The sequence below is a fragment of the Canis lupus genome, chromosome 4 (genome assembly GCF_003254725.2).
Source record: "Canis lupus dingo isolate Sandy chromosome 4, ASM325472v2, whole genome shotgun sequence".
In the NCBI taxonomy this organism is placed as follows: domain Eukaryota; kingdom Metazoa; phylum Chordata; class Mammalia; order Carnivora; family Canidae; genus Canis; species Canis lupus.
This window is the reverse complement of record NC_064246.1, coordinates 60,220,686-60,242,007: the sequence shown is the minus strand read 5'-3', so window position 1 is coordinate 60,242,007 and position 21,322 is coordinate 60,220,686. Positions and strand designations below refer to the sequence as shown.

The following is a 21,322-nucleotide window of genomic DNA, read 5'->3' as shown; positions in this document are numbered from 1 at the left end:
AGCGAGAGGGTCAGAAAATGGGAACAAGAGCTACAAACCACCCCAGTCAGGGACCGGAAGTCAGGACACAAGGGGCACTTTGAGCAGAAGAGAAGCATAATGGGGGCAGCCCATCCACCCCTTGAAGAAGGTGGAAAATCTGTCTCCCAATGGTTTTCCCACCTGGTTTTCCAACACCCAGGAGCATTTGCCTGTTTCCGAGTGAGACGTGTTTATCTCCATTCTGGAGTCTCAAAGTTCAAAACAAACTTCCAAACAAAGGGACCCTCCGCTCTGCGGTTTTCAGCTTCATTCTCTTGCAAAGACAGAGCCAAGGTTCTGCTTTCCTGATGACTTTCACAGCCAATTCCACCCAACATCCCACCCCCAGCTTCCTTCTGCGTCTTTCCTGGCTGCCTCCAATTGTTGTGGACATCCTCACGGGTAGAGTTGTTGCAGCTCCTTTTAACCCTTTTCTTCCTATCTTTAAAATTATGTAGGGAAAATAATTTCCCAACGGAAGCACTTTGGGGCATTTAGAGTGGACCAAAGTTCTCTCCAAAGAGCTGAATTCATCAGTATCCAGTTGCAGATATTATTAAAAAGAATCCTAGACCAGAAGAACCTCTCAGTAAGCTCCTGGCAGTTGGAGAATTCTGAGACATATTTTCATGGTCATCACTCTGTGGAAAAGCCCACCAGGTTTACAGAAGTAGAAAATAACAAGACTGTCTCTGAGGGTAGGTGTAAGTGAGGGATGATACTAACAATCAGCACACATCATCTTCTTTTGCTAAGCATTACATTGAGTATTTTTTTTCATTGAGTATTTTAATACACACAATAATCCAGGAGGTAGGTTCCATATTATACCCATTCTACAGATGAAGAATTTGAGGCTCAGAGAGTATCTCGCCCAAGGTCCCACAGATACTAACTGATGGAGCTGGGACTGAAAATCAGCCAGGCTGGAAACAGCTTCTGGGCTCTTAACCAAGCCAACACTGGGTTTGCCTAATTCATGCTTTGCTAACTTAATTATTGTCTACCGCCCCTTCCCCAAGTAGGAGTTATATTCCAGGAGAACAGGTCCTTGTCTGTCCTGTTGTATCCCCAACAGCCAGCACAGGACCTAGCACAAAGTAGACTCTCAATAAATGAATTACTGAGTAAATGAATTAATGCATGAATTCTATGGTTTTATTTGACTCTGTCCTGTCATCGGAAAAATTCCAAACGTTGAGGCTCAAGGTGATAGCTACGTATGTTCATCAAATAGTCCTATTAATTTGACCCGTTGAACTTACCTGAACTTTTTCCCAGAAAAAAAAAAAAAAATCTTTTTCCAAGCATTAGAATGTAGCAAGCAACATGAAACTTAGGAATTGAATAAGGAATCCCAATCTGAAAATGTAAAGAGAAAGTATAAATGTAAAGAGATCTTTTGGAATCATATAAACATTTACTAATCGCTTACAAAGCTGTTCTGGGCCTCCTGCCTTTTTCAGTAGGAAAAGTGGTCCATGAATCACGTGGGATACTTATTTAAAATGCAGAGCAAGAAAAACCAGGAGCCTGGGAATCTGCATTTTACAGCCATCTCACTTGTAACTAAACAAAAGTTGGAGGCCATGAAGGTTATTCCCCATACATTGAAAACAAAGCCTAAAAGCTAACAAAACGCATTTCAAAACCAGTGACCCTTCCATGTATCTAATGATTCCTTAAGCACTGTCCCATCTTGGGATCGTGAGCCGTAGTGATTTTTTTTAACCCAGTATAAGGCAGAAACACTGTATTTATCTACAAGATACATGTTCCCCATCTTTAGGAAGATGACTACCCAGCCTTGCCCTGATACCTCAGATTCTTGTGCACTGAGTCACTCTCACACGGAACCAAGCTAGTGAGAGGGTTCGGTCCAGTTCCACCACGCTGTGTGTCTGCCCTCGGGCAGGTACTCAGCCTCTGTGACCCCTTCTTTCCCTGTCTCTAAGTCCGGGGTCTGAGGGTTCACGACATCTTGATTCTACACATGCTCTAAGCAGGGATCACGGAGTCTCTCAGTCTTGTTTTGCTATACCCAAAAGTCATGCTTCTGTGACCATGAATTAGGTTCAGAAGGTGACGGAATAAGGAGTCAGGGGAATGTAAAAAAAACCCAAAAACCAAAAAACCCCACCCCACTGAATTAATCATGACCAAAATATCAGAATATAACTTTCCGTAATACACACCTCAAGAACTAATTACTAAAATAATAGTAGTAATAATACTTCAGAGGAGAGTCAGCTGTAGGAAAACTGGGTGAACCAGTGAGGCTGAGTCATAGGGCCCCATACCTGCCTCGGCCTCAGATGGGGAAGAGTCTCCAGGTGGGGCTTCCTAGAGCTTCTTCTCTGAGGACGGCACAGTATCAGGTCCAGAGAAGGCCTGGGGCATTCTATCAACAGATGCTCGTTGCTACCTCGGGTGCCAGGCGCTGCGCCAGGTGTTGGGGAGCCCTGTGGAACCCTGCGGACGCGTCCCCCACTCTCACTGAGCTGACACTCCAGCGGGTAGGGAGATGATAAACCATCGTCCCAAATGACTCAGTGATAAGGGGTACGGGGGGGGGGGGGGAGGAAGGGACCCAAGGGAGGAGGCCGCAGGAGCCCCTCACGCCTCCGCCCTCGGCCCGGGGGGAGCACGAGGCCTCAGCAGCAGCGACCTGCTCAGGACCGGAGTCGGAGGGCGCCGGGTGGACGTGGACTTGGAAGGGACACCTGTCTTCCTGCAGAGCCCGGCTTTCTCGCCGGCCCCTCCCAGCGACGGCGGGTTTTCCTACGCCGTGGAGCCCGCAGACCCGAGCCCCGAGGGAGCGGGAGGCAGCGCCCGAGCACCGCCCGCCCCGGGCACGGGGTCGCCTCCGCCCGCCCGCCCGCGCGCCCCAGGCCCGGGAGCGGCCCGGGAGCGGCCCGGGGGCGGCCCGGGGGCGGCCCGGGGGCGGGGCCTGGCGAGGCGGCGGCGCGTCCGGCAGGTGGCGGCAGCGAGCGGCCGCGCCCCCCGCGCCGCCGGCCCGCGAGCCCGCACCATGGAGGGCGAGCTCTCCGGTTTCGCTGCGCTCGCCTCGGAATTCGAGACCGCGGACGAGGACCGGGATGCATGAGCCGGCCGCGGGGGCCCGGGCAGGGGCCTCTGGCTCCCGACGCTGGCCGAGAGGTGGGTCCCGGGGCGCTGGCCGCTCCCGAGGCCGGGCGGGGACGCGCTGCCCCCGCCCTGCCTCCCCGCGGTCCACACCCCCTTTGGGCTCGGGAGCCGCGGGGCCGGAGGCGTCGGGGCGCGCGCGGCGGGGCGGGCGCTGGGGGCCCCGCTGCCCGGGCCGGTGCGCTCCCCCGCGCTCCCCGGCGCTCCCCGCGCTCCCCGCGCTCCCGCCGCCGCCGCCGCCGCCGCCCTCACCTGCGCGCGCCGGTCCCCGGGCCCCCGAGGCCGGCGGCTGCAGCCCGGCCCGCGAGGGGACGGCCGCGGGGTGAGAGCACCTGAGGATGCGGAGCTGGCCCTGGACCGCCTTTTCACCCCCCAGGTGATGAGTGAGGCCGGGAGGTCGCGAGCTTCCAAGAGCAGCCGGGTCCTGCGTCTTGAATGAGAGACCCAGTGCGAAGGCATCACCATGAACACGAGCAGTAAGTGGGTCCTCCTCTCCTTTGCCATGGGAACAGGCTGGGGGCGGGAGGGGCGGGAGCTGGAGGCAGCCTGGCATCGCGCCGGACACGCGGCCCCCAGACTCCCTCTTGGCCCCTTCCGTGCGCCCCGGAAGGGGGATGTGGGTCCGGCTTTTCCTGACAATTTTGCTCATGTTTTATTGGCAGCAGCACTTGCCTCTGCGGGGAAGGCTGCTCGTCTCCTTCTAGCAATGCCTGGGAAGGCCTAGGAAGCACTAACGAACGTGGCCATTGTCTGGCTGTGGGGGCTCTAGGAGACCTCCCTGCACACAGCTGGAGAGCCATGGAGGGGCCCGGCTTGTCCTGAAGCCGAGAGGAGCAGGGAGGCCGGCCCCGGGCTGGTGGTGGCTGGTGGTGGGTGGATGTGGGCAGGCAGTGGGCTGGGAGCGAGCAGTTTGATAAACAAATCGTCAGGAAGCCACCTTTGGGTCTAGAGATTGTGAAATATCCTGCTCCTGTGCCTGCAGCCCCACGGCCGGGGCTGATTTCTGCGCACACCTACAGGCCGCATAGCTATCCCGAGAGGAGAGAAAAGAGACAAGCCCTTTGGCCAAGATCTCTAACATGCCAGGGGTAACAACTGCTTTGCAGAGACAGGACCAGACATTTTGCTGCTGGGCTGGGCCTCAGCTGCTGAGAAATGCAGGCAGAAATACAAGGAGGCCCTGTATGTGTCTCTTCAGTGTGGTCCCTGTGACCATGGGCACCCACTGTGACCACCACCCTGGAGAGGAGATCTGGGTTCAAGTCCTCCCCCTCCCGCCTCCTCATCAGCTCAGCTTGTCTGGGTGCTCCCAGGAGCAGGTGGGATCGTTGAAGCGGAGGACCCAAGGAACATTCGGTTCCCTGGGTCTGTGACTTTCCCATCAGTCTCCTCTCTGGATCCCAGATTGCTGGTCTGTAAAATGAGAAGGGTTGAATCTAAATCTGTAAGTTTCTTTTTAAAAAGCGAGAGCCGAACAGCAAGACCAGAAAAATCAGTACCTTCTGAGGCTGTGTCCAGACCAAAGCCACCGTTTCTCCACCCTCCCTCCATTTCAAGGCTGTTGGCCTGGAGGGGAGGAAAACAAAGCAAAAGCCAGTGAGATGGAAATGAAATATATTTATTTACTATGTATTTGTATGACTCATCCCTCTGCTCTCTTCCTTTGTGTATTACATAGCTCTGCTAAGCGAGTGTGGCTGAACTCCCTCTGCCTCTTCCAACCAAAGAATTTTGCCTCTTGATTGTGACAGGCAGGAACGGTGCTTTGGCTTCACACCGGGCTCTGGAAAAGAGCAAAATTCTGTAGATCTGATCACCTAGGTGGGCCACATGTTTCCCCCTGCGTGCTTTCAGACGAGTAAAGATGTGAGCCGCCTGTCACTTCTCACTATCTCTAGGGGAAAGATGTAGTTATGGGAGTCCTTTCTCACTACATGATAGGAGAGAAAGATGGCTCATCTGTTTTTCAAAAAACTAAGAAATAAGTTCACAAGCAGCTGGCCTTACCCTTTTGTCTTGTCCCATTAGCAACACCGAATATGCCTGAAAGAAGGAAACAGCTTTTACTTTTTTTTTTTTTTAAACAAACAACAACCAATTGAGCTGAATACCGCAGGAGACAAGGACTCACAAAAATGCTACTCCAGCCTCGTATACTTTTTTCTAAGTAGGGAGAGTGTGTTTATTTTCCAGAGGTAGTGGAAAATAAACAGAGTAGCATGACTTGGGTGACCGCTGAGGTCCCCGTAAGAAGTGCTCCTCTAAGGGCTACCCTGGGGAGCACTGTGGCCACTGGTGCTCAAGGCTTGGAGGCGGGGCTCCATCATCCCTGAGGCTGCTTCCAAGCCTGAGAGTCTGCAAATGGAGAATATAGAAGTCAGACCTCATATGAGCGAAGCAATGCCAAGGCCATAGGGGCTGGGCGTTGGCAGGAAGTCCTTGAGGTGACCTGATCAAAGCAAAAATGCTCTCCCCTTGGGGATGTAAAATTCTTACTTAATCCTGGTACCTGAAATGGAACCTAAGAGACAATCTTACTCAGTTTTTCTCTCCCTTCCATTTATTGGATCCTCACCCTCCACCAGTCACTGTGCTCAGCATCGTACCTGTATGATCTCCCCAACTGTCACCCGCACCCTGGGAGATGGTGGTACTACTACAATTTCATGGGTTACACCTTGTAGCTATGAATGTTCACTAACTTCTTCAAGCCATGCAGTTAGCTGTTGGATTATGAAAGGCGCTTGGATGTGTTGCATTTTCATAATGGGAACCATTCCTAATCAGTGGCTCAGATGGCACCAATGAAGTGAGGGCAAACCATGAGATGACTATGAAGTTATAATTGCTTCATGGGAGCAAAAGAGGAGTTCAAGGCTGTGGTCTTGGGGCAGTATGTGAGAGCTGATATATAGCTGGGGCTCTGGGATCAGCTGGCCCCAGGTTCTGGTCCTCTTTTTTCACTTATTAGCCATGTGGTCTTCAGTATGGTTGTCTCACCTGCAAAATGGGGATGATGGGACCCACCTTACGTGGAATGGAGATAAATATTAACACAGCATGCAAAATACAGGGTGTGATGCCTGGGCCATCACTAGCCTCATATCAGCGAGGGTGGTCAGGCTGTTCTCGTGACCACAGTGGTTGGTCATTGTGGTTGTTGTCATCATGGACTCTATGTCATTAGCAAGGAGGTCACTCAGCCTCTCCGATGTCACACCATGGTCATAAATCGAGAATACCAGAAGTATGATTTTGAGGATTAAGCGGGATCATGAGAAAATGCTTTGTAAACATACGTGAGTTGTTTTTATTCGTAAATGAGACACACGTGGCTCAGATGGCAACACCAGGGGAGTGCTCTGTCAGCAACTTCTCAGTGCGCTTCTAGTGTCTTCAGAATCCTTTCCTCCAAAATCTAGCTGAGTTTTCGTATACCACAGGGTGGGAATTTGAGAGAAGGGGGTAATTTTGGAGGTTGATGGAGTCGGTTGGTGGTATAGACGTGGGCAGAAGGCCCACCCTGCCCTGCAGCAGAGGGAACGTCCCCCTGATGTATGCTGTTCGTGTGCCCTGGCTCTGTTCCTTCCATGCCTTATTTGTCATCCATCCCATGCTCATCCACGTGTCTGCTGGCCACTTTCCTGAACCCACACAGCAAGGAAGGAGCTAACCCCAGGCCCATCACTTTTACACGGTCCCTGGAGCCATGGAAGCACCACCATCTAATGTGCAATAATAAATCGTGAGGCAACAATGAATCTTTGGGTTCCCTATAGGTTCCCAAGCCCCTTGGTCCAAAGCCAGGAGAAACTGAGTTTACCTCAGGTGCCAGAGGCCCTGAGCTCCAGAGTTGACTCTGTGTCCCATAAAATGCCATTCTCCTTGCATGGGCCAGAACTCCCCAAGCTCCTGAAAACTGTGGCTTTTGTAGGCACAGAACTCAGCAGTGGCACATCCTTCAGGCTGGGGAGCATCACGCATACCGCGTACGGTAGTGCAAGAACCATCCTCCTTCATTTAATCAACTTTTCCTGTCCTCCGACCCTTTCCTTGGGATCTCTCACGGATTGGCATGCCAAAAGGTTACCGTTTGGGAGTAGACTGTTTTGCTAAGGAGAGCACTGAAGAGTCACATCAATCACCCTTATCGTGAGATAAGCAGACACCATCCTGGGCGTAAAAAAACCTGAGCTCGAGGGAATGGATTCCAGAGTTCAAATGCAAGATCTATGGTGTACTCTGTGATCATGGACCAGATAGCTCACGTCTCTGAACCTGAATTTTATCATGTATAGAATGCGAGCAGTAATGCCAAAGTGCAAGGTTGTCCTCAGGATGAAGGGAAATAACGTGAGAAGGTCACTGGCATCGGGTCCCAGGGGATGAAGTTGAATCTGGAGTTGAATTAGCCATAGAGCAAAGTTCTGGAATGAAAGGATCAGAAAAACCAAACTCTCTGGTTGAAAATTAGCATATGTTACTGTTGTTGTAGGTAGCACGAGGTTCTGTTCAAAGGAAAGCCATAGCTTCCTGAGGGAAGCCTTTGGGAAGATTATTAACCTGGTATTGTATATGGCATGGGTTGGAAAGGGCAAGACGGAAGTTAGGATCCTAGCTGAGAGACAATCACCCTGGTTCAGAAAAGGTCTGAGGGCCACGATTTTGATGGTTATAAGAATAGAAATTGGGGGAAAGATCTTGTAGAAAATAAGATTTGCATGGCCTCTCTGCTTTTATATTATATGATAAAAAGAAGGAGAAAAGGAGAAGAGTCTATCAGTTAGGGTCCTGGCAGGGAACAGATGGGCAGTTTGAAGGGAGTTAAGTAGAAGGAATCTTTGCAAATGTATGAGGAGGGTGTAGAGAAACAAACAAGAAGCGAGGATGGCCCAGTACTAGAAGGCTGGCAACTGCCTGACCTCCCTCACCTCCCGCCCTCCATCTCTTACTGTGCTCCCCATTGGCCCCATCCAACCAGGGGGCAGAGGGCAAGGAAGGCAGTTGATGGGCCCATCATATTCAGCCTCACAGGGCACAGTGCAGAGTAGACAAGGCAGCAGGGTGGGTGCGGGGAGGCATGGGGGCTCAGAATTGAAGACACCCAGCCCAAGGAGCAAGATGACCATTCTCTGCCAGGTCAGGAACTCCAGGAGTTCTTTACTACAAAAAGGACCCAGTACAAACACAAACTGTGTAGGCTACCCTCTAAGACCATTTTAAATTTGCAAAATTTAGGTAAAATAGAGATGACTGTATTCTTTATAAGGATGGAGATTTAAAAAAAAAAAAAAAAAAACATGCTTCCCAAATGAATGAAGCCACTGTCGACAAATGCATCCTGGAGGCTAGGAGTGGGGCTGAAGAATAATGCAAGGAACAATTTTAAATCCATCCCAAATGAGTTTAACACATCTCTGAAAATCACAATGTGATTTCAAGAGTATTTGTAGTGCACAAAGGAAGTGATATCAATTCTGAACCCCAGCTTTCCTATCTGGCAAAGGCTTTATCTTGCTGAGATAACATCTGGCGTGTGAATGGTCAACAACTGGCAGGCCCCCAACAGTGGCCAGGTCCCATTGTACAAGAGCAGAAAACAACCAGAAGGTAAAAGCACCTCTGACTTTTTGAGTACTTCACCAGTTTAATTGTTCTCCTTTGGTTCTTAAGGGCATAGACTGGAACTTGCCCTTTCCTTGCTCTGTGTCTTTGAACAAGTCACTTACCTTCTCTGTACCTCACTTCCATATCTGATCACAGGGGAGCTCATGATAGTGCCTCTCTCATAGGGTTATTGGAAAAAAAACGTGTAGGTTAATAGCTGTGAATTGCTTGAAACACTGCCCAGGCTGCTGCAAGTGTGTATAAAACAAATAAAACCAGTATATATTAGTTTGCTAGAGCTGCAGCAGCAAAGTACCACAGATTGGGAGGCTTGAACAACAGAAGTGTATCGTCTCACAGTTCTGGAGGCTAAAAGTCTAAAATCAGGGTGTCGGTAGTATTGGGTCCTTCTGAGGGCCCTGGAAACCATCTGCTCTGACCTCTGTGAGATGGGTGTGGATATCCATCTTCTCTACCCGGGACCCTTCATCTGTGTGTCTCTGTGTCCAAATTTTGATAAGGACACCAGTCATATTGGATTGGAGCCCATTCTAATGACCTCACCTTAACTTCCTTACCTTTGTAAAGACCATACCTCCAGATAAGGTCATATTCTGGGGAACGGAAGCTAGGCCTCTAACAGATGAACATAACCTGTAATACAGTGTTTGTTACATCAACGATTCATCAAGAAGATTTTTCCATGGGCTGTTTCCCCCTGAATATCAGCCACTCCCCAGGGCGAGTAGAGGATGCTATCCTCTGACCAGCAGAGATGGAGCCTCTCTCCTTAAGAACCTGAAGGGTGGCGCTCACATGTCAGAGGTCCCCAGAAGGGAATCTGGGAGGTAGTTTAGTATTCTATGGCTCACTCTGCCTGCAGAAAACACAACTCCCATTCCACCCCCATCCAGGTCATTATGCACAACTGTAGCATCTCAATGGTGTAACAGAATTTATGGTCATGGTATTGGTTTTCATTTGGCCTTGTTCCTGGGAATGTCCAACCTGGGTAATAAGAATTGGATCATTCACTTGTTCACTCAACAAATACTTACTGACCACCAACTCTGCACCAGACATGATGCTGGGGACACAGCAGTAAATATAAAAGACATGGCTCTTGTCTTCGTGAGTCATATAGGCCCTAATAAATAGGCCACCTGGTGGCCAGCATGATACGACATGTTTTATTTGCCCTACATGAGATTTTTAATGAATTTATTTGCCAATGGCGAGAAATTGGGAAATTGAGATTTAAAAATTCGAATTTCCAGCTTCTCTTAAAAAGGGGGTTCTCTTAAAAAGGGGGAGGGGCGCCTGGGTGGCTCAGTGGGTTAAGCAACTACCTTCAGCTCAGGTCATGATCCCAGAGTCCTGGGATTGAGCCCACATCTGGCTCCTGCTCTCCCTCTGCCCCTGCCCCTCCCCCTTGCTCGTGTTCTCTCTCTCTCTCTCTCTCTCTCTCTCTCCCCCTCTCTCAAACAAATAAACAAATAATCTTAAAAATGCAGGGGCCAGGGGAATATCTGCCATCCCTACCCCTATTTTCCTACATGACAACAGTCAGCAGGCCTGCCTGCCTTTGGCAGGGCGTGTACTGGTCTCTAGGCTGCCTGGTTGCCACCATTTCCTCTTAAAATGCACAAGGACGGCTTTGTATTTTTATGTTCCCTTGCCACTGGAGGCATTTTAATTTTTTTTAAAGATTTTATTTATTTATTTGACAGAGAGAAAGAGTGCACACACGGGGAGCAACAGAGGGAGAGGGAGAAGCAGACTCCCCACTGAGCAGGAAGTCCACCACCCGCTGTGAGGCTCTATCTCCCAGGACCCTGAGATCATGACTGGAGCCAAAGGCAGACACTTAACCCACTAAGTCACCCAGGCACCCCAGCATTTTAATGTTTAATTCCCAGTCTAGTAGCTGATCAATATAACATCAAACATGGAGAAGTGTGTGTTCACACAGAGATGCAGGAACTGCAGCATATCTGCTCATTTTTACTAGAGAAGGTTCTATCTAGTGTTAGCAACTGATTAACACCGCCATGCCATTGAAGTCCTCTTGAAGTGAGCAAAATCCTGCTGCATAAATAAAGATTTCCCCAGCTGACCCATTCCCAGAAGGGTGATATCATATCCTGTCCGATACAGTTGGGCAAACATGTCCTGCCCCTGTCTCCTAGAGGTCAGTTTTGTTTCCAGGGGAACCTAGTAGTAGGGGGGTGGGGAACAGACCAAAGGAAGGCAATTCAGGATAATGGATCCTAGATCTGGGTACTTTTCCCAGACCAAAGGAAGGTACTATGAAAGTCTGAACTCTTCTAGAGATTGTTCTCACATATGGGACAGGCCTGGTTCATCTGAGGTCACCTAGCCAATAGCATGAGTTCTGTGTCCATAAGCTCAGTTGTATCCCAGCTAAGGAGTGATTACTGAAAGGTAATCGCTGCACTTGACCCCATATAGCATCAATCCCATAAGGCTCTTCAAGACTTCTTCTCTGTCAGGATGAGGTTCTCCTGCTTGCAAAAGAAAAGTGAATAAGTAGATAATGCCAACATAATTTCTGCAGTTGAGAGCAGGTTTTTCTTCATTTCTCTAGAAGAAATAGGATAGCAAATAATTCATAGAAAGCAAAGCACAGTGCCTAGCCCATCATGGGTGCTCCAGAGGTACTTGATGAATTCATTTGTTAGTAAAAAGCCTGCTCTCTTTGTCTTTATGATAACAATCTCTCCACAGAGCCCTAGGTTCATCTTTCTGACCATCTGCTTAGTTGCCCACTTGGATATTCTAAGGTGCTTCAGATCCAACCTAAAATTTAATAAATCCATCCTCTTTAAAAGAAAAAAGAGAAAAACAACTTCAACTCCACGGTCCCCCTTGATCTCTAGAACAGTCACCGAAGTTAGTCATTGGAAAGTGGTCCTCATCTACATTTCCCTTTCCTTCATGCTCCTGTGTTCAGTCTGTGTCCACATCTGGTCACTCCTAGCTCCCAACTGGACTTCTTCCTCAGCTGCCATCACTTCCCTTTGTTCATGACGCCAGGCATGGCGGCCACTGGAGGAGAAGGTTGAAGGAGGGGAAGAGTTGATCTCAAGTTCAGGCAGTGGAGCTCTGTGGGCTGCTGAAGGTGGTCCCAGGCTGCATGGACTAGAGGAGGGCATAGCATCGCTCCACAGAACGCTGATGAGGCTGTGTCTGAAGCATGGCTTTCAGGGCAGGCAGTCATCAACCAGGGTGAGCCCAGGAAAGGGTGGCCAGAATGGTAGAGAGGAGCAGTAGGAAGGTGCCAGAGTCAGCCCCACACATGGGCTTTGTGGCCCCCGGAGAGTGTGGATGACCCTTTGACAATTTCACACAGTGCTGCTGGGATGTGCCCGGCAACCAGAAGTCTCTAGCCTCTTTTCTGAGTTTATCACCAGCCAGACAAGGGGTCCAGACAGGCCGTACTTGGCTGTCCCATTGCTTCCCCTGCTGTGGTCACAGCCCGTGTGCTCTCACAACAGCCCCCACCGCCTCTCTTGGAAGAATCCTACTCTCCCCTGCCTATATCACTTCCAGACCTTCTTCCTTGCATCTGCTTAATTTTGTGCAAAGCGCAGGTCTTTCTCCATGGGCTGTTATCTCTTGCCCTCAGCAGCACCAGCAGGGCCAATGAAACGACTGCTTTGTGATAGTCTGTCTAACGACACAGTTGATCTATTTTAAGCACCTGAAGCACGCTCCACCAAGTGCGAATCTTCCCACAGCAAGCTGCTCTCAGCATGTAGGAGCAGAGGCAGGCCGAGGTCTGCCCCTGTGTTTGGAGATCTGGGGAAACAGCCCAGGGATCTGGACCCTGCCCATCCAAGGATGATCTAAGGCAGCCATAAAATTAGATATTTTTACGGTCAGCATGAGTTATTTTGGAAGGAGAACTGCCTGTGATGCCAGCATTATATGGGGCAGGAACCTCAAGTGAACAAAAATCCCTCTTTCAAAGGACAGAGGCAGAGCCTGGACCCATCACATGTATGGAGAAGGGACCTGGGAGGAAGCATTTCAGGAATAAAGAGAAGCCCAGCCCCCATCAGAGATTTCTTAGCCTCAGGCCACTTTTTTCTCCTCCTCCTAATCAACAGACACTCTTTTCCAGCTACAGCCTATCTCAGTGCACATGTTTTACATATATTATTTAGTTAATCCTTGCAACAATCCTCCCTGAGCCTTCCCGGTATTCTGTACCTAAGACAGGTCCCTGTGTCATGTTGGCTCTCACCATCCACCACAGAACTTAACACAGTGGGTATTGCTTTGTTCATTAGCACATTTCCTTTGTTTCTGTCTCTTACTCTCTTTTGACTATAAACTACATGATGACTATATGACAGGCTTGTCTGTCTTGTTCACTGCCTGATCCTCCAAACTCATCATAGTGGCTGATCCAGAGATGATGGGTAAGGATGGTTCACATTTGTTGAGCGCTCACTCTATACCAGGCACAGTGCTAACTAAGCTCTTCGAAGACATAAACTCACTTAACCCTCATAAAAGTTGTAGGAGAGAGGTGCTAATACCACCCTCATTTTCCATAGGAGGAAACTGAGGCTCAGGACCATTTATCAGCCCCAAGTGTCACATTTAGTAAGCAATGAGGAAAAGCTGCTCACCATCACTCATCATCAGGGACATGCAAGTCAAAACCACAATGATCTATCACCTCACACCTGTCAGAATGGCTAGTAAAAAAGACAAGAAATAATAAGTGTTGGGGAGGGTGTGGGGGGAAAAGGAACACTCAGGCACCGTTGGTGGGAACGTGAACTGGTGCAGTCACTGTGGAAGACAGTGTGGAGGTCCCTCAACAGTGAAAAAAAGAACTCCCATTTGATCCAGTAATTCCATCACTGGATATTTACCCAGAGAAAATGAAAACGCTAATTTGAAAAGACCCATGCACTCCTCTGCTTATTGAAGCATTATTTATGATAGCCAAGATGTAGAAGCAGCCTGAGTGTCCACTGATAAATGGATGAATAAAAAGATGTGAGATATCTATATATATAATAGATATATATATAAAATATATAATAGATACATATAAAAATGGAATATTACTTAGCCATTAAAAAGAATGTGATCTTGTCATTTGCAACATCGACTGATCTACAAGGTATTGTGCTAAGTGAAATAAGTCAAACAAAGAAAGATAAATGCCAAATGATTTCATTTATATGTGGAGTCTAAAAAACAAAAACAAACATTAAAAAAGCAGAAATAGGCCCATAAATACAGAGAATATACAGGTGGTTTCCAGAAAGGTGGGGGTTTGGGGGATTGAGCAGAGTGAGTAAAGGGGAGTGGGAGGCATGAGTTTCCAGTTATGGGATGGATAAGTCACAGGGATGAAAGGCATAGCATAGGGAATGTGGTCAATGATACTGTAATAGTGGTGTGTGGCGACAGATGGCAGCTACACTTGTGGTGAGCACAGCATAATGTATAGAGTAGTTGAATCACTATGTTGTATGCCTGAAACTAATGTAACATTGTGTGTCAACTGTACTTTAATAAAAAAAAATAAGTAATGAAACCTTGAATTAATATGTGAATGGGTGAATTTAAGAGGAGTATTTAATATCTCATTTTTCACGAAAGGGAAATGAGGTTCAAAGATGAAGTCACCTGGCCACATACAAGCTAGGAAGTGTAGGGTAGGTGTTTGAAACAATGTCCATCTGACCCTGATCTCCTTTCACTTTGTGCTTCCTCCTTTTCACCATCTTTCCCTGTCTTACACTGAGGAGCATCACAGGGGAAAATATGGGTTGAGGTGGCTGATCCTATGGTCGGTCTCCTGTTCAGTATCCCAGCAGTGCTGTCCTATTCACTGGAACAATGATAGAAATCCCTGCTCTGTGTATGGCAGTGTGCCAGGCACCATGGGACAGGAGATGCACAGAACAGAGAGCATGACCCCAGATTACCTCCTTCCATTGTCAGCAAGGGGTGGACACGAGTATGCGACTGAATTGCTGGAGATTGAGAGGGAAGGAGTAAGAGGAAGACAGGCCAAATTCCTTGGGAAGACCTGAGACCACCTTTGAGAAGTGAATAAACTTCTGTTAGGCAGAGCATAAGGGAAGGTTGGGGCATCCCAGATGGGCTTACTCAATCCTTCTCCAGCAAGATTCCACAGTCCCCATTGCACAATGTCTGCATCCTGGGCCCTTGGCTTGGGTGGAGGGTGAAATAAATAAATGCAGAGTATTCCAGGAAATGTCAGGAAGTCCAGTTGGTCTGTACTCTGTAGAATATGACTAGGTGGCCAGTGAGGAAATAAGGCTGGGCAGTAGGTGAGGATCACATCTTGGAGAGTTTTAAATGCCAGCCTAGAGGGTGTTTGTTACAGTCTATGGCCAATGAGAAGCTGTGAAAGGTTTTGAGCCAAGTAGTGACCTGACCAGAGCTGTGCATTATTTAGGATCATCTCCCTGGCAACACATACCTGATGGATAGGAGAGCCCAAAGGCAGCGGGAGGCAGGCTAAGGGCAGTGGTGCCACATGTGGATGGGAAGGGACATGTGAGGTGCAGAAAGGGTGGCCACGGTTCTATAGTCCGCTGTGCATTACTACTCTCATACCCGCAGGTGGACCTGTTATCTGATTCTGATTTCTGGGACTGTGAACTGATACTTCGAAAACTAGGTTACTAACCAAATCGAGCCACCTAGATAGAGTGTTTGATAAACACTTGAGCTGTGGAGTCAGAATGCCTGGGTTCAAATTCCAGTGTGGCTACTCACTAGCTGTGCAGTCTTTGGTGCCTTGCTTTATCCTTAGAGTTGCATTTTCTTCTCAAGATGGGAATATTGGGGGAGCTCTAAGTGAGGGAATGGGTGTTTGATGCTTAACGCAGAGCCTGGCACATGAAAACACCCAATAATGTAATAGTGGTAAAGTAATGAAATATATTTGAATGTGTTGGGGAAACTCCCTTTAAATAACAAATTAATCAATACATGGTGTTACAGTACAGTCACCTCTTGGTCATTCCATTGGGAAAGGGGATAAAAGGATATATTGATAACTCAGAACTGTGTTTAGCTGACATTTAAGTAGTGCTTTAATATACATCAGACTACACTCTAAACTTTCCATGAATTGTCTCTTTTGATCTTGGCATGAGTCAGAAATAAAATTAATCTTGTAGAGGATAATCCTAATTGAATAGGGAGCATGTCCTACTAGACCAGGGGTTGACACACTTTCTATAAAGGGCTAGGTAGTAAATATTTTGGGCTTTGTAGGCTTTATAGTCTCTGTAGCATGAAAGCAGCCCCAGTGTGTAGTCAAATGGATGAGGTTTCAGTCCGGTCAAAATTTATTTACAAAAATAAAGATGGAGAGTGATTTGACCCACAGGCCAGAGTTTGCTGACCCCTGTGCTACATGACTTCCATGATCTCTTCCAGCTTTGACATCACAGTGTCATCCAAAACAATGACACAGACATGCCTAATCTTTAGTTAGTTCATCCTCATAACTACAAGCATAATTTACTACAAGCATGATAGATAAGATGTACTGAAAAGATAGACAGAGAAAGGCCTATACGAAGCTGTCTCCAGTCTTCATGCTGCTTTCATATACAGCACACCCCATAATTCACACTCTTCCCAAGTGACCACTAAATGCCAGGCTGCACAGGCTGCCCTAGGATCCATTCAGTAGACAACTCTTGGGCTACAGAGAATGATACTGGGGAAGAACACAGGATGACTTTCTATGCTCGTACTCCATGACTAAGGCAGAGTTTCCTTCCTGCCCTCTCCATTCACATTTCCTACTCAAAGCCCACATTCCCTTGTAATGAAATACAGTAGCCAATTGTCTGTTCAGTTATCATCCTCCCTCTGATTCTTTCCCACCAAATCCATGTAGTATTAAGAGGCTGTCAGTTGCGGTGTTCTGCATCTCCCCCAAGTGATGGCACATCACCTAGACTGGCCGATCAGAGTTTCCCATCTACCTTGGCCGCAAGGATTTGTTCATCAGTGGACATTAGACCCAAGGGAAGCCAACCAGAGTATTCTTTGAAATTGTATAGGGAGATTTTGGGAAAGAGAAATATTCGTTTTATTGAGGTTGTTGAGCTAGGAGATTCTGGGAGGGTCTAGAGATTCCATGACTATTCTTGTCCAATATGTGGGAGGAAGAGGCTGTCTGAAAAATAAAGAAAGTCATAGCTCTGACCATATAGTAAAGCGTCTGAATCCAGCCAGATCTGAAGCCAGAGGCTATCTGCCATTCCCCACCACTTCGGACCTCCTAGTTACAAGAACGAACAAATTCATTTTTTGCTTAAACTGAGTTCACTTGGGTTTCTATAAATTACAACAGAAAGGATCCTAACTAAGGCACTTCCTTTTTAACCATTCTTCCCATTGGCAATTACCTCCTATAATTATTCCCATTTGTCGAAATCCTAGTTGTCGTCAGACTATAAGACTTTTCTTTTTTTTTTTAAGATTTTATTTATTTATTAATGAGAGACAGAGAGAGAGAGAGACAGAGACAGAGGCAGAGGCAGAGATACAGGCAGAGGGAGAAGCAGGCTCCATGCAGGGAGCCCGATGTGGGACTCGCTCCCAGGACTCCAGGATCACGCCTTGGGCCTAAGGCAGGCGCTAAACTGCTGAGCCACCCAGGCATCCCAATAAGACTCGTCTATTCCAGCTTCTTCATATCCACTCCTGACATCATTTTATTCCCTCTTCCGAAGTCTCTGGCCCTTGATTTAAAATGTTCTTATGGTTACAGGTCATTTGCATGGTTTATTTATGTGCATTTCCTAGCACTTTTCTTAGATTATAAGCACCTTGAGGACAGAAGCCATATGTCACTAGGATATATAATATATTTACTCCCCAACTGCATGCCACAGCTTATTGCTGGAGCTTATAAATCCATGTGCACACCAAGCCTCTAATGCATAGTATTCCATCAAATGCAGGTGTTTGAGAAAATTCATTATGGCAAAAAGCTACCATAACTATTACTTAACTGTAATGCTAATATAGAGAAGCTAGCAAATATTTTGGACATTAAAAACAAGTCCTCAGGGCAGCTCCGGTGGCGCAGCGGTTTAGCACCGCCTGCAGCCCAGGGTGTGATCCTGGAGACCCGGGATCAAGTCCCACATCAGGCTCCCTGCATGGAGCCTGCTTCTCCCTCTGCCTGTGTCTCTGCCTCTCCCTCTCTCTCTCTCTAAGAATAATTAAAATCTTAAAAAAAAAAAACAAGTCCTCAAATGATCTGAATGTGGTTTACATGGATGTATACATGTGTGCAAAACTTTTGAGTTTTACACTTAAGATTTATGTACTTTATGCAAGATACGCCACAGTAAAAAGTAAAAACTAAAATAAAAATAAAGGAGTCCTCATATTCAACAAACTTGTCCATCACTAGTCAATAAACAAAAATTAATTAGATCAGAGACCTAAATAAACTGAATGCTAAAACTATACAGCTTCTAGAAGATAATATAGAAGAATATCTTATGACCTTGAGATAGGCAGTAACTTCTTAGAACACTAAAAGCAGCAAAAACGGGCAAGAAATTCTAACAGATTCTGAACAAAAGAACATATACAAATGGTCAATCAACACACAAAACATGTTCAACATCATTACGCATGAGGGAATTGCAAATTAAAACCACCAATTTACACCCACTAAAATGGCTAAAATTCCTCATACATTATTGGTGGGAATATAAACTGGTACCACTGGGGAAAACTGTGACTTTCACAAAAACTGAACCTAAGCCTACCTGTGATGAGCACCTCCACCCCCGGTACTTACCAGTGAGAGATGAAAACATGTATCTGCAGAAAGAATTGTGTAGGAATGTTCCTGGCAGCTTGATTCATAATATCCCAAAGCTGAAAACAATCCAAATGCTCATCTACAGACAAATAGATAAACAAATTATGTTACATTTTACACAGTGGAATACTACTCACCAAAAAAAGGGGGGGAAGAACCAACTATTGATACATGTCACAGCATGAATGAATCTCAAAAACATTACTCAAAAACTGAGTAAAGGTAGCCAGACATAAAAGAGCACATACTGTATTATGATTCCATTATATGAAGTTCAAGAACTGGAAAAATTAATCTATGTGGGTGGAAATTATAATAGGGTTTGCTTCTAGTGGGGAAAGAGTGATTGCAAAAGGTTGCCGCAGATTATCTGGGGTGATGGAAGCTACTCTGTCTTGATTGAGGCACTGTTAAATGCCTCAATGCCACTGTAAATCCATATAAGGATTTACATATTTGTCAAAACCCATTGTTTTTAAGAGCTATGTATTTCCTTATTTGTGATTTATATCCAATTTGTATATATTTATATTTACTTTTATATTCTGTATTTTATAAATGAAAATAATATATAGATGTATATAGGTAAATATATATGTAAATATATATTTATATATCATATATAGTATATAGGTATATAATACATATTCTATATGTAAATATATAATATATAAATATTACTTGTATGTCTAAGTGTGTGTGTGTGTGTATATATATATATATATATATAAAGACAGAAAGAGACAGAGACCTTCTAAAATATTCCTAAACTTAGAAACAGAAGAACTAACTCCAAATCTCAGCTCTTCCACTAACTGTGGTATCTGCTAGTATCCTCATCAATTGAATGGACCCATCCTATTAAGCTTGCTCACCTCAAAGGGCTGTTTCAACTGTAATCATATCTGGGAAAGTGCTTGGAAAACTTTTCATTGTGTATTCCAAGAGCCTCCTCTCCAAGTTACTTTGTGGAGCTCTCTTCCTGGCCCTGATGTACCAGCTACACTGCACCTTGAACTTACCACGTGCTTTCCAGCCTCAGGACCTTTGCACATGCTGTTTCTCCACCCACATGATTCCTCTCCCTTGTCTTCCATGGCTGGCTTCCTCGAATTCTTGCAGTGTCAGCCAAAATCTGTTAATCTTCAGATTGTCTGTCCCCACCTCTTACTCTTCCTTCATTCTACTTGTCCTGCTTCATAGTTATTTATTTGGTTATTTACTTCCCCATGGAATAGTGAACTCCCGAAGTATAGGAAACATGCTGGTTTTATTCACTGGTACATCCTCAATCCTTAGCATATAGAAATTACCCAGTCCACAGGAAATGACCCAAACTTATTGCCAAGTAAATAACTTCACCAACAAACATGAGCTTTCGTGCATGGACTTTGAAATCTATTTGTGCTGACTCAGGACTTGGAGCCAGGTCTTCCCTGGGGCTTGGTGGGTGCCAGAAAAGTGACACCAGGATAATGCTAGTGTCCTTGTTGTTTGCTCGCTTGGGAAAAGCTATTTGTGCCAAAGGACTCAAGGAAACCTTAGGACATCTTGTCCTTAGGGGGGCGGAAACACCCTCTCTTCATAGTGATGCCTTATAGTCTCTGTGTTGGGCTACAGCCCGGGGTTCTGCATGTACCTCCAGGTTGAGAAGAATCTAAATACAAACAGGCTAGCTATCTAACATGCAAGAATCATCCTCCAGCTCCAGGGCCCTCCGCATCCCGCACTCAGGACAAGGACCAAGAGAAAATGGAATGAGTGCCTACGTCCACCTTCTTTGCAGACCTCTCTGGCTTTGGCGCTTGCAGACCTCTGGCTTGTCATGAGGTCTTTTAGCCCTAATCCCCCGCCCCCCAAATAATCAAACCACTATCTTTTTCGTTTTTTGGATCTGAATGCTATTGCCATTTCTCTTTTTGGAGTTAGCCCCAGGTTGAGCGGCCTCCCCCGAGCCCAGGGCACCTGAGCATCACACATAGCTCATCTGCCTGTGGGAGCTCTCCGAAACCTTCTGTTTTACAACTGGAATGTGTAGCTGGCCCAGATTATTTTGGCTCTTGTGATATCAGTGCTATGGGGAAATGCTCCCTAGCCAGTGGCAAAGTCCACAGAGTGTATAAACTTAGAGAATGCTCTGGTGGAAATGTACAGATTTTGAAATAGGAGAGAAATCTCCCTCTGCCCCCTACTACTTCCTCCATAGCCAAAATTCTGCTTTCTCTCTGCCTGACTGTGTCCCTTGAAATCTGTATTCCTTTCAAAAGATAATATCAATAAGCCCTTTCTGTGAGTGGGATTTGGGGCTTCTCTGTTTCTCATCTGAGAATCCATCCTGTGCCAATGAGTTTGGGCCTCTGGCCCACATGTTAATTATTGTACCAGGGTTCCTGGAGTCAAATGGGGACAGAATGCCTTTTTGGCTAAAAGAGAGGTATTCTGGAAGGATTTTCTTTTCTTAAAGCATTAATCTAGCTTAGAGGGGCTGAGAGAGTGAAAATGCTTGTATGTTTCATTGATGTTTGCTCCTTTTTGTCTGAGCAACACATTTAACTGGGGTTTGAGAACCAAATGTTAATGACTCTCTGGGATTTCTTGAACTTATATTGGCAATCATCATTTTTGCTGACAGTGCCAGGAAATTTAAAAAAAAAAACAATATTT

General features: G+C 46.6%; 1 protein-coding gene across 8 annotated transcripts in view; it reads left to right on the top strand.

The window, feature by feature from the left end:
• The first annotated feature begins 3,022 nt into the window (after nucleotides 1-3,022).
• The window catches only part of ABLIM3 (actin binding LIM protein family member 3), a 109,646-nt gene continuing 91,346 nt past the window's right edge, over nucleotides 3,023-21,322 (top strand). For all 8 annotated transcript variants that reach the window (XR_007410330.1, XR_007410329.1, XR_007410328.1 and 5 more), the window contains exons 1-2: nucleotides 3,023-3,180; nucleotides 3,542-3,641. Coding sequence is in view for 1 of the 8 variants with exons in the window: in XM_025435343.3 (XP_025291128.1) it covers nucleotides 3,629-3,641 (13 nt within the window). In the remaining 7 variants the exon portion in view is untranslated. The remainder of the gene's footprint in view (nucleotides 3,181-3,541; nucleotides 3,642-21,322) is intronic.